The sequence below is a fragment of the Gavialis gangeticus genome, unplaced genomic scaffold, assembly GCF_001723915.1.
Source record: "Gavialis gangeticus isolate Ggan-Ray unplaced genomic scaffold, GavGan_comp1, whole genome shotgun sequence".
Lineage (NCBI taxonomy): Eukaryota > Metazoa > Chordata > Crocodylia > Gavialidae > Gavialis > Gavialis gangeticus.
In genome coordinates this window covers 23,025,369-23,038,039 of record NW_017729024.1, presented here as the reverse complement: position 1 = coordinate 23,038,039, position 12,671 = coordinate 23,025,369, and the positions used below count along the sequence as shown (strand labels likewise).

Here is a 12,671-nt window from a genome sequence, read left to right as displayed (position 1 = left end):
GAGAGTTTAGAGGAGGAACTTGAACTCAACTGAGCAGATATTTAAAAAAAACAAACCCCAAACACACCCTAGCTATTTTGTGAGGAACTCTCACGGGTTTTTCAAGAGACCTGGGTTAGAAGAGGGTTCATGAGTGAGAATCCCAAGTGCAGTTAGACACTCAACTGCCTTGGATGGGGAGGCTTAAGTTTTTCTAGGGTAGCTTGGATGGCTCCTTGCTTAGTGTTCTAGGTTCTGCGAATCCCATTTGTTTGTGCCTAAACTCTCCCTATGCATTGCATAGGCAGCCTAGCTGCCTAATTCAGGGCTGCATGAATTCCACTTGGAGGCATGGAGCCTAAAAGTTAGACACTGCAGTATTCATTCTTTGGATTTACCTCCTTGTATTTATGATTTTGTTAGAAATTTTATGTCAAAAACACAGTATTACAAATATCCATTGAAAATAGCTGCAGTGGAACCCCAGCTGGGCAGGCTTATTTTTCCCTTCACTGGACATGTCTACACATGCTATTACTGTGCATGAATAAGCTCCGGAGCTTATTGCTCTGGGGTTTATTGCTCCTGGGTGTGCCATCTGAATGGGTGCCCAGGAGCAATTAACTCTGGATCAGTAAGATCCAGAGTTTATTCATGCATGGCTTGGGGAGCCATGTTGGAGCAGCTTTGGCGAGCAGGGGGCTCTGGGAGGTCAGCCTATCAGACTGGGACTGCTTCTCCCAGCTCAGTGTGCTGTGGAGGGGCTGGCTGGAGCATGAGGGAGCTTCAGCATGGGGCTAGCTGGCAGGCAGCCCCTGGACTGAAGCACCCTAATGCCCAGCCATCCCCTCCAGCATCTGTGTGTGTGCTGTTGTGGGTTTTTTTTTAGTTAACTCCAGCCTAATATGGGGTCGTATAGATGCTGAGATGTTTATTGCACAGGTTATTAGTCAACTGTGCAGTAAAGGTCTCACATAGATGTGCCAACTGAATCTAAAAATTAAATTCATCCCAAGACAGAGGACCATCCAAAAGCTGCCTGTTAAGGGTTTATAGGGTACAGAGGTCTTTGAGTAGTAAATATGATTGGAGATGAATAAGGCTGTATATATCTACATATTGTAAAGATTTGTTAACACTTTAATAAGTTGTCAAAAATTCACTAGTTGCTTAATCTGTTCAGTTTGTAATGACTGCCTCCTCAACAACATTCTTGTACTTTTGGACTCCTTGGGAAAAGCAGGTGCTGTTGGAATTAGGGTTTTTTGTCCACAAGAAACCATCCCAGAAATCTTGTTGCTAAAATTAATATCAGGAAGTAGAGGATGGGGATTCACATTTAAAGGAGGAAGGAAACCAGGCCTGGTTTGGGCAATATGATCTAGCAGGAGAGCTCCTGAACCACGTCTCTCTAAAACAGCATGATTTCTTCTACTCAGAGGACCAAGAGGTATGTTCTCCAACAATTCCCTGGAACTTGATAACAAGGATGAAGATGGAGAAAGAATCCTTTTCTTTCCTAGAAATGACTTGCTATCTTCTGTGGTAGCAGGACTCCTAGTGGTAGTTAACTGAGAATCGGAGCTGTAATGATTTGCCCCTAAGCTTCTCTTTTGAATAATACTTCTCAGGGTTGAAACAAAACTCATTTGAACTGAATCTGAATCCCGATCCACTGGAATTTCACTCTGATTATGTTTTGCCTCAGCATAAAGTGACTGAGAATTTATCTCATCATATGATAACTTTCTTGAACCAGTTTGATCAAAGGATTTTAACAGATGAGCAGTATCTTTTACATCAATACTTTGGTGCCTGGTGATATATCTCTTGGATAAAGCCAGACTATTGATTTTAAAAGACAGTTCTTCCTCTGGAGTTATATCCTGAAGTTCTTCTTGTAAAGAGGAAATTTTATTCTGATGGAACAAGGAAGGAGAACTCTTTATCCAAGGCTCAGACTGCAGACGTTGCACTGCTGATAACTTGGATCCTCCATGTGTTAAATTAGGTTTTTTAGTGGGAGAAACTGAATTGGATATATCTTGTTTGTTTCTTGGGTGATCCAGCTCCTTAAAACTAAAGAGAGCTTTTTCTGTTTCACGTGAACTCGAAAGTGGAGATGGAGATGTTTTAAGTTCTATTTCTGAGGGAGAAGTGCAGGCATTTGGAGAATGACATTCCTCAATGTCAGCTGGAGGCACATTCAAGTACTGTTTAGTGGTTTGTCTTCCAGATGGAGACTTGTCTGTTGTAATAATGATTACTTCTTTTCCTCTTGCTTTGCAAGCATTTAAGAGAACTTTCAAGGTCTCCCTCTCTTCAGAGTTTACTGCATATACAAGTGCAGAGTAATTAGAATGATCTTGTAGACTTGGGTCAGCTCCACTTTTCAGCAACAAAGAAACCACTTCAGGGCCAGCTTTTTCCAAACAAGCATGCATCAAGGCTGTCTTTCCAGATTTGTCCTGTATATTTGGATCTGCCTTATTTTCCAGTAGATATTTAACCATTTTTGCTTTGCTGACACTTTGATGGTCCACATGCTTAGTTTTACAAGCAATCATCAAAGGGGTTTCACCTCTGTCATTACTCTCATTAATGTAAGCTCCACCTTCTAACAATAGTCTCGTGAGGCGAAGTCTGCTTTGATAGACAGCTTTTATCAAGGAGTTCCCATCAGTTGACACTTCTACAGCTTCATCCATTGTACCAGTCTTTTACTTATACTTTCCTTTCCTAGCTGTTGAAAACACCTAGTTTTCAGAGAAAGTGAATAGGAAAAAGATTAACCAGCCTCTAGCTTCTCCAATTAATAGTATTTTGTGAACAAGAGTGTCTCTCATTAAGAAGTATTGCTCAGCTTTAAAAACCAAAAACTGAATTAGTCATATGAAACAATAAAGATATACCTCTACAAGAGGTACAACTGTAAGGAACAACTCTTTCATGTGCAAGCCTATGTTATACCTGTACCAAACATAGTCTTAGTCTGAACTTCCTTATAATAACGTTAAACTGACTGTTCACTCAATTACCATTTTCGTGCAGTTCCACTGACTAGAGAGCTACTCAAGGTTTATGCAGATGGCCAAAAGAGCAGAATTTAATCCTGCAATATTTTTTTTGTATCAGCACTAGATACTACATCACAGTGACCCATTCATAGAACCATAAAGTAAAATATCCATAAAATAGAAAAATAAACAAATGTATAAATGAACCCAAATAGCAGCAAAATATCAAAACCAAACTCTAATAAATTATTTCCATATTAAGATATAGTTATTGAAAACTGTCACAAGGGTGGGTATGGGCATCCAATATAAAAATAAAGCTATTTCTAAATGTACGATACCTTCCTTGGGTTGCTTTGAAAATGCACTTAGATGTAAACAGCAGCAATGGAATGAAATATAATATGCTCCACACATTGTAGGGCTCATTCCCTGAGAACGGTCAAGTGCCTGCCCATAGAATATCAACCCTAAAAGAAAAGAAACACCTGTTAAAAGCAAAAGTAAAACACAGTCACATTTAAGATTAGGGAATAAGTTCCTGTTGAACAAAATCAAACAGTGTATACTATGTATGAACAATTCTTTATGTATGTATCAATGATAAACTTTATTCCTGTGTTTCACCAATGAGAGGTTACTACTGTGAAGAAAAAAGAAATATTAGCGTTATCAGGATAGTTGTAAAAGAAAAATAGACATGATTTTAAAAAAAGCTTTAAAAAGAGTCTTCTCCCAATACAGAAATAAAAATATTTCCTTATCAAATTTCTCTTTTTCCATTTTGAAAACAATATATTGATGTTAGTTTCAGTTGCAAGTAGGTAAATAATTATTTTGGTTACATCTTTCTTTATATAATAGCACCATACCACCAATAGATGCATTTAATTTGAAAAAAGCTGTACTTAGCATAAGACTAAATTAGTTCCTATTCTTGATATCAAGGTCTGTTTTACATTTGTATTACTTAGGGTCAAACCAAAGATTGTTGAAATCAAGGTCCTCCAGCACTAAAAAATTATCCCTGGTCTGTTGTGCCCCAGTGGCTGTTACCTGGCTTCACCCCTCCCTCTTTCCAGAGCAATTTCAAGAGATAAAGTGTAAAGAGAGCATATACAGTGGAACCTTCTTGCACTTTCATATAGCTTTGATTGCTCTCCAGTTGTGAAAGGGAGCTGATGATTTGTTACCATATTGTAAGAGGCTGTGAGGAACCTATTTCCCTGCATATTTTTGATCTGCAAATAACACTGAAATATATCATTGCTTCTATATTTTTCATTCTATGATTCTAAAAAAATCATAGAATTGGAAGAGCTCTCAAGGGTTGTCTAGTCCATAGTTTCTCAGTCAGTGGTATGCGTACCCCTGGGGGTATGAGAGACACAGGCAAGGGGGTACGTGGGCTTGGAAGACCTCCACAGCAAGTGGGTATCGCCACTCCCCCTGCCACCACCAGGTTCACGTCCGGCCGCTCACCCCTGCACCCCAAGCCGGCCACAGGCTGCTGCAGGAGGGGGAGGGTGGGCACACACATACCTGTATGCTCCCCACTTACAGGCAGATAAGTTTCTTCCTTTTTTATCCTGCCTAGGCTTTGTTGGGAGGAAAGACCGAGACCCCCACAGTGCAGCATGGAGTGTGGGAGGGGCAGGGCGCTCTGGGGATTGCCCCACAACCTTCCATGTGACAACCTTCCCTGTTCGGGGCCCTGTTCACTGCGCACGGGTCGGGCTGGTGGTGGCATTGGGCTCTTCCTGGTGCTTGGGATGGACTGTGGCAATAGGAGAGGGGCTGCTGCTTACCCCCCGCAGTCCCGCTACTGCCGAACGTAGGGAAAAGCCCCGTGCTGCCACCAGCCCCCCCACCTGTAGCCAGCCTGGGCTCCATACCAGCGACTGCATGTGCGCCTCAGAGCAGAGAGCGGGGGAAGGTTGCACTGCCCTAGACCCTATCCCCGCTCTCTGATCTGAGGTGGACATGCTGTCGCTGCTGGCACAGAGCTGATGATGGGGCTCCGGAGCTGAGTGTAGCTGTTTGTAGCCAGCCTGGGCTCTGGGGCAGGCATGCATGCAATTGCCGGTCTGGAGCTGATGCTGGGGCTGCGGAACCCGGTGCAGCTGTTTGCAGCCTGCCCGCTGCAGCTGCCCAGAGCCCAAGCTGGCTACAGGTGGGGGGCCGGAGGCGGCACAGGGCTTTTCTAGGCTGCGCTGCCTCAGGGTCCACCCCCACCATCAGCTTGGAGCCACAGGATGCTGGAGCCTGGAGCAGCTCCTTCGCAGCCTCCCGGCTGCAGCCAGCCCAGGCTATGGGTAACTGCTGCCAGCCAGAGAGCCTTGGCTGCTTGCAGCAGGGCTTGCAGTTTTCTAGCCACCTGCTGAGAACAGCCCAGGCTCCATGGCTGGCAGCACCTGCCTAGAGCCCAGGCTGGTGGTGGCATGCCGAGCAGGATGGCCTTATGTGCCATGCTTGTCCCATATTTGACCTGGGGGGAAGTGGGCAGTGGAGTCCCCCAGGGCTTGGTCCTTGGGCCTGCGCTGTTCAATTTCTTTCTCAGTGATTTGGACGACGGGGTGAAAAGCAAGCTGTTTAAATTCACTGATAATACCAAAATTTGGGGTGAAGTGAGCACACTAGTAGGGAGGGAAAGACTGCAGCAAGACCTGGATAGGTTACAGGGGTGGGCTAACAAAAACAGGATGCGTTTCAATACTGACAAGTGCAGGGTGCTGCCCTTGGGCAACAGTAACCAGCAGCACACTTATAAGATGGGAAATTCCCTTCTTGAGAGCACGGAGGCAGAAAGGGATCTTGGAGTCATTATTGACTCCAAGATGAACATGGGCTGACAATGCAAGGTCATGGTTGGCAGGTCTAACTGGACCTTGTCGTGCATCCACAGGTGCATCTCAAGTAGAGCCAGGGAGGTGATCCTCCCCCTCTACGCAACACTGGTCAGGCCACAGCTGGAGTACTGCATCCAGTTCTGTGTGCCCCACTTCAGGAGGGATGTGGACAACATTGAGACAGTCCAGAGGCGGGCCACCCTCATGATCTGGGGACAACAGGACAGACCGTACAATGAGAGACTGCAGGACCTGAACCTGTTCAGCCTTTGCAAGAGAAGGTTGAGGGGGGACCTGCTGACCATCTATAAACTCACTAGGGGGGACCAGAAGGGTTTGGGAGAGAACTTGTTTCCCCTAGCGCCCCCTGGCATAACAAGGAGTAACGGCCACAAGTTGCTGGAGAGTAGGTTTAGATTAGACATCCGTAAGAACCACTTCACAGTTAGGGCGGCTAGGAGCTGGAACCAACTTCCAAGGGAAGTGGTGCTGGCTCCTACCCTGGGGATCTTTAAGAAGAGGCTTGATGCCTACCTGGCTGGAGTCATTTGAGCCCAGTTTTTCTCCTGCCCAGGCGGGGGGGTCGGACTTGAAGATCTACAAGGTCCCTTCCAACCCTACTTCTATGATTCTATGACCCCTACCCCACAGACTTACCATGCTGAGCAAAATGGCCTCGCATGCCATACTTGGCACACGTGCCTCAGGGGTTGCCAACCCATGCCCTACAGACTTACCTCACCATGCCACCCTCTGCTTCTCCCTGTTACCTCAACCCCTGCTGCAGTTGCCCTGGCAGACAAGCAGCCAACACCACCTGCCTGCACTACAGCAGGTGCAGCCCAGGGGCTGGGGTGAGTTGGGACAAGCAGGGCCCTGGAGCTGATCACATAACAGTGAATTTACCTCGCATATAATGAATTGGGGGTGTAAAAATAGTCATCACATAAGAGTGAATTCATATATACCAAACCCACATAAATCATGGGAAGGAAACCTGTATATTTTCCTAAAATAAGATACTTTCAATATTCATCAACCCTGCGCTTGCTTGCCAGCTTTTATGCATCAGAACTCTCCTGCTTTATGAGAAATAGTCATTCATCGGTAAAGGGGAGAAAGATTGTTTCTCAGAGTTTAAGCATGTCCCTGTCTGCTGTAGTTTCCACTTTAAGTGTTTAAATTTAAGTGGGCTAATTTTACTGTTTATGAGGGTGTTAAAATGGATCGTTTTCTTGTAAAAAGAAAGTCTTCAGATTTAGAAGAAGGTAGTGCCCAGACAAATGTGCAACAAGTGTTGGAGCAGGAAGAACATGTTTCTAAAAAAAACCAAGCCTCAGTAGTGAAAGTACAAAATCTTCACAGGTTCATAAAGCACGTAGCTATGATCTCAGTTATCTGGCTTTCAGGTGAACAACAAACAGAGATATACCTTCATTACCACTCTGTGATTTGTAATGAGATACTGTCTAATCACTGTATGAAGCCTTCCCTTCTGAAAAGGCACCTTCATACTAAACATCGTGATCTGATGGACAAATCAATAGATTTTTTCACAAGAAAATGTGAAAGTTTGAAAAAATCAAGTGCTGCTATGAAATCATACTCTGCGCTCCCTAAACAAGCTCTACAAGCTTCATTTGAAATCGCACACGTGGTGGCAAAAATGAAGAAACCACATACCATTGCTAAGAACCTTGTGATTCCTACTGCTATCAGAATCGCTGAAATCATGTTTGGCAAAACAGAAGCAGATAAAATTAAAACCATCCCACATTCAAATGACACCATGACAGGAAGAATTGATGACATGGCAGAAGACATAATTAAACAAATTTCAGAAAAAGTCATCCAGAAAAAACAGTTCGCTTTACAGATTGATGAATCTACAGATGTGTCCAACTATGCATAACTGATTATGTTTGTCAGATGCATTGATGATAAAGACGAGCAAGGGAATACAGGAACAAATATATGGCTGCAAAGAATTGGACACAAAAACAACAGGAGAGGACATTTTTAAGATCTGGAATGAGCACATTGTAAAAAAAATGGATCATCATGGGAGTGGTGTGCGTCTGTGCACAGACAGAGCAGCAGCAATGGTAGGTTGACGAAGTGGTCTTGTTGCTCACTTAAAAGGTATAAATCCTTTAATCAAGAGGAACAATTATATTATCCATAGGCAGGCATTGGCTGCAAAGCGACTTCACAAAGATTTAAACAGTGTGGTGGGAACGGCCATGAAAACAGTAAACTTCCTAAAAGTACAGGCTCTGAATTCACGTCTTTTACAATCGCTGTGCCATGACACGGGAACTGAGCATACTACTGTACTTCTTCACACTGAAGTTCAGTGGTTGTCACGTGGAAGGTTATTGAACTGCCTGTTCAAGTTGAGAAATTAAATTACTGTCTCTCTCAGAGAAATCTGAATTCTTACCGCATTTTGAAGATGAAGTATGGATTTGCAAATTAGCCTATCTTTGTGACATTTTTGATAAAATCAATTACTTGAACCTTCAGCTTCAGGGTTATAACACAAATATATTTACCTTGCATAAAAAGGTAAGAGCTTTTAGAAAAAAGTTGAGGTTCTGGAAACATCGAGCTTTGTGTGGAAATTTTGGTTCATTTCCACAGATCTCAGAGTTCTGTGAAGAAAACGAAATCCCTCCGAATGAAAGTGTGAAAGAAAATATTAAAGAACACTTGGTAAATTTTGGAGTCAAACTTTGAACGTTATTACCCTAATGTTGAAGAGCATGAAGATCCACAGAAACTGGATTTTGAATCAATTTAATGACGGCGCTATTGCACAAACAGGGATTCCAGAAAGCATGAAGGAAAAACTTTTTGAGCTTTCCACAGACAGTACATTGCAGAGGATGCAAAGCATGGGATTGGGTGACATCCCTGCATTTTGGCAGAAAATGAAACAGGAATACCCACAGCAGAGGAACATGGCTGTCACAGAGTTGCTCCCATTTGCCTCAACATATTTGTGTGCGGTCAGTTTCTCACCCTTGACTGGGCTAAAAAGTAAAATAAAAAAGTGTTTGTGCCTGGAAAATGATCTGATAGTAGCAATAAGTAGTTTAAAACCAAGATCTGGAATGCTTATGTCATCCAAACAGGCCCAAGTTTCTCATTAAATCCAGCTCTTCCGAGAACTCATTTTTATTTTATTTTGATAAAACTAGCAAAAAGTCCAGTCCAATCCCTGATTTGTAGAACAATTCTAGAGAGGCAGAGTATCAGTTCTAGTCACAAACATACCTATTTTTAGAGTTTTATTAATAGAAATGTTTGAGTTATATATTGTTTTTACCGTTCTATAATGTATAATGTATGATTCATGTGTTGTTTTGTTTCAAAAACTGTTGTAAAATTCAATACAAAAGAATAAAACTTAAATTCTGAATTACTGCATGCCTATTTATGTGTGTGCCTCCATGTCTGCCTGCATGTGTGTGTGCCTCAGCATGTTGCTGCATGCATCTGCCTGTGTCCTTGTGTCTTTTTATCTCTGAACTATAGATCCAAACACTCCCTTCACCCACTGCCAACACAGTACTCCTGCAGACTTACCTTTTTTAGAAAAAGAGCAGCCACAATCTTCCCTCCTCCTAAGGGTCATCCCCACAATTAGGGTTGCTACCTGCCCCCTCTCTCTCCCTTTTCCCTTTCTCTCTTCACCCTCCCCCCTTCCTGTCTCACTCTCTCTCTCACCCTATACCCGTGTCTCTCTCTCACCCTGTCTCTCTCACCCCTTCCTCCTTTTAAAACTATGGCAAAAAATTTGGCGCGCCGCACATTGTGTGACACTTTAAATTCCTCAACAATAATTTGGGGGGCTGTGCATTGCATGACATTAGGTTAAGCCCTCCTAGCTTTGGCCAACATCACCTCTAGCCCAGGTACATTCTTGTGTTGTGCACCCCTGGTGTAAAAGATAGCACCCCAACCCACACCAGATCAGACATGTGTCATATCACAGCCTTATATACACAGCCCTTCCTCCAATATATGGCACAAATTAGTCTGTAAATATAAAATCCCCTGGAAAATTGAGTGTTGGGTACTTATTAAAATTTTCAGAAGTTAGGGGGTACTTGCTACTTAAAAGGTTAAGAAACACTGATCTAGTCCATTCCCTTAAACAAGTGCAGGCAGTGTATGCTGTTCTTCAACCATCCCAGACAAATGCTTATCTGAACTCCTTTTGATGAAGAAGATGCAACAACTTCTCTAGGGATATTTAAATTGTATACATTAATCCAGATGCATGCTAAACTGTGTCCACTCTAACTCACTGTTTTGTGACAAGGAGAGATTCAGCATTCTTTTTTGAAAAAGACATCCTACAATATTCTGTATGCCAAAAAAGCAAAAACAAAGTGTTCACCTCAAAGAATATTCACTTCTATGGAGAGGGCCACCACAAAATCAACTTCTCTCTTATGTTCCACAAAAACCCCATTTGAAGGAGTTAAATGGGCTGAAGATAATATAGGAAGCTTGTGATGGACTTCTGCAGAAGCATAAGTTTCCTTGTCAGTGATCACTGGTTAAGAACAGGGAGTGGGAGAGGAACATTCCACAGCACTGCTTTAGTTGACTTCCATTACTCCGTCTTACAGGTAAAAAATTTAAAACATAATTGTATTGAAATTACTTTAAGAAGCTATTCTACTGAACTGAAAGTACATGTTACACAGTGTGATTCAGTATTTTTTTTACCTTAATTCTCATTGATAGGTGAATCATTGTTTGGAAATGTGTAGTTTTGACGAATAATGCCCTCTAAAAAAACAGTGCAAGAAGAAGGGCTTTTAAGTGATGGAGTTCACTGTCTTTAAGAAAGGGGAAAAGAAGGATCCAAGGAGTTACAGACCAGTCAGCCTCACCCCAGTCTCTGGAAAAATCATGGAGCAGATCCTCAAGGAATCCATTTCTAAGCACTTGGAGAAGGTGATTAAGAATAGTCAGCATGGATTCACCAGAGGCAAGTCATCCCTGACCAACCCGATAGCCTTTTATGATGAGATGGCTGGCTCAGTGGATGCAGGGAGACTGGTGGATGTGGTATACCTTGACTTCAGCAAGGCTTTTGATACAGTCTCCCCACAACATTCTTGCAGGCAAGCTAAGGAAGTACGGGCTGGATGAGTGGACAGTAATGTGGATAGAAAACTAGCTGGAGCATCAGGCTCAGAGAGTGGCAATGGCTTGGTGTCTAGTTGGCAGCTGGTATCAAGTGGAGTGTCCCAGGGGTCAGTCCTGGGGCCAGTTTTGTTCAATATTTTCATTGACGACTTGAAAGATGGCATAGAGTACAGCCTCAGCAAGTTTGCAAATTACACCAAGCTGCAGGGAGTAGTAGATATGCCAGAGGGTAGGGCTACAATTCGGAGTGACTTAGACAAATTGAAGGACTGAGCCAAAAAAAATCTCATGAGGTTCAACAAGGACAAGTGCAAAGTCCTGCACTTAGGATGGAACAGTCCCATGCACCAGTACAGGCTGGGGGCTGACTGGGCAGCAGCTCTGCAGAAAAGAACCTGGGGTTTACTGTGGACAATAAGCTGACTATAAGCCAGCAATGTGCCATTGTTGCCAAGAAGGCTAATACATCCTGGGCTGCATTGGTAGGGGTATTGCCAGTAGGTCAAGGGACGTGATTATTCCTCTCTGTTCAGCCCTGATGAGGCCACGTCGGGAGTACTGTGTTCAGTTTTGGGCCTCCTACTACAGAAAGATGTGGACAAATTGGACAGTTCAGTGGAGGGCAGCAAAAATGGTGAGGGGGCTGGGGCATATGACTTATGAGGACAGGCTGAGGCAACTGAGTTTATTTAGTTAAGAGAAGACTGAGGGGGGATTTAATAGTGGCCTTCAACTATCTGAAGCAGGGCTCAAAAGAGGATGAAGCTAAACTATTCTCAGTGGTGGCAGATGGCAGAACAAGGAGCAATGGTTTCAAGTTGCAGCAAGGGAAGTTTAGGTTAGATATCAAGAAGAATTTTCTCACTAGGAGGGTAGTAAAACACTGGAGTAGGTTACCCAGATGGGTGCTGAGGAGTAAGGGCACTCCTTAGCAGCCCCTGCTAGGCTTTTTCCCCACTCTCTGCTTGAGCAGAGTGTGGGGTGTGGTTAGGCCTTGGCCTCAGCCAACTTGTTGAGGTGGACGTGGGGTTTAAACCCCTTCCCTGTCCCACACTGGACCCCAGCTGGGGTCTGCCTGGTGGGAGTGAAGCAGCCCCTGCCATGCTTTATCCTGCTCCCTGCTTGAACAGTGTGTGTGTGGGGGGGGGGAGGTAAAGGGCGTGGCTGGGCCAGCTCACTGAGGCAGAGTGGGGGAAGAGGGTTTAAATCCTCTCTCTGGCCTGCATGGGACCCCAGCCTGTTTAAACCGCCCTTGCCCTCAGCAAGCTGCCCAGAGTCTAGCCATGCCCCCCAGCTCCCTGCTCAAATGAGGGAAAAGCCTGACAGGCTGCTTTGCCCCCACCAGGTAGACCTCAGCTGGGGTCCCATGTGGGCCAGGGAGGGGGTTTAAACTGCCCCCTTCTATAAGCCAGCCAAGGCTGGGACCTAGTCACAACCCCCAGCTCTGAGAGAGCCTGGCAAGGGCTGCTGCACCACCATGCAAGCAGACCCCAGCTGGAATCCAGTGCAGGCCAGGGAGGGAATTTAAACCCCTCCTCCTTCCATAAGCCAGCTGAAGCTTAGATATCAGAAGGCGCTACTTCACAGTCAGGGCAGCTAGGATCTGGAACCAGCTTCCAAGCGAAGTGGTGCTGGCTCCTACCCTGGGGGTCTTTAA

The 12,671-nt window shown here is 44.2% G+C and overlaps 1 protein-coding gene across 1 annotated transcript in view; it reads right to left on the bottom strand.

The window, feature by feature from the left end:
- Positions 1-564: 564 nt before the first annotated feature.
- The window catches only part of ANKRD34B (ankyrin repeat domain 34B), a 15,955-nt gene continuing 3,848 nt past the window's right edge, over positions 565-12,671 (bottom strand). Inside the window, exons 2-3 of the mRNA XM_019516949.1 lie at positions 3,338-3,466; positions 565-2,735 (exon numbers count right to left, since the gene is read on the bottom strand). Of these exons, the coding sequence (XP_019372494.1) occupies positions 1,131-2,687 (1,557 nt within the window). The 5' untranslated portion in view covers positions 2,688-2,735; positions 3,338-3,466 and the 3' untranslated portion in view covers positions 565-1,130. The remainder of the gene's footprint in view (positions 2,736-3,337; positions 3,467-12,671) is intronic.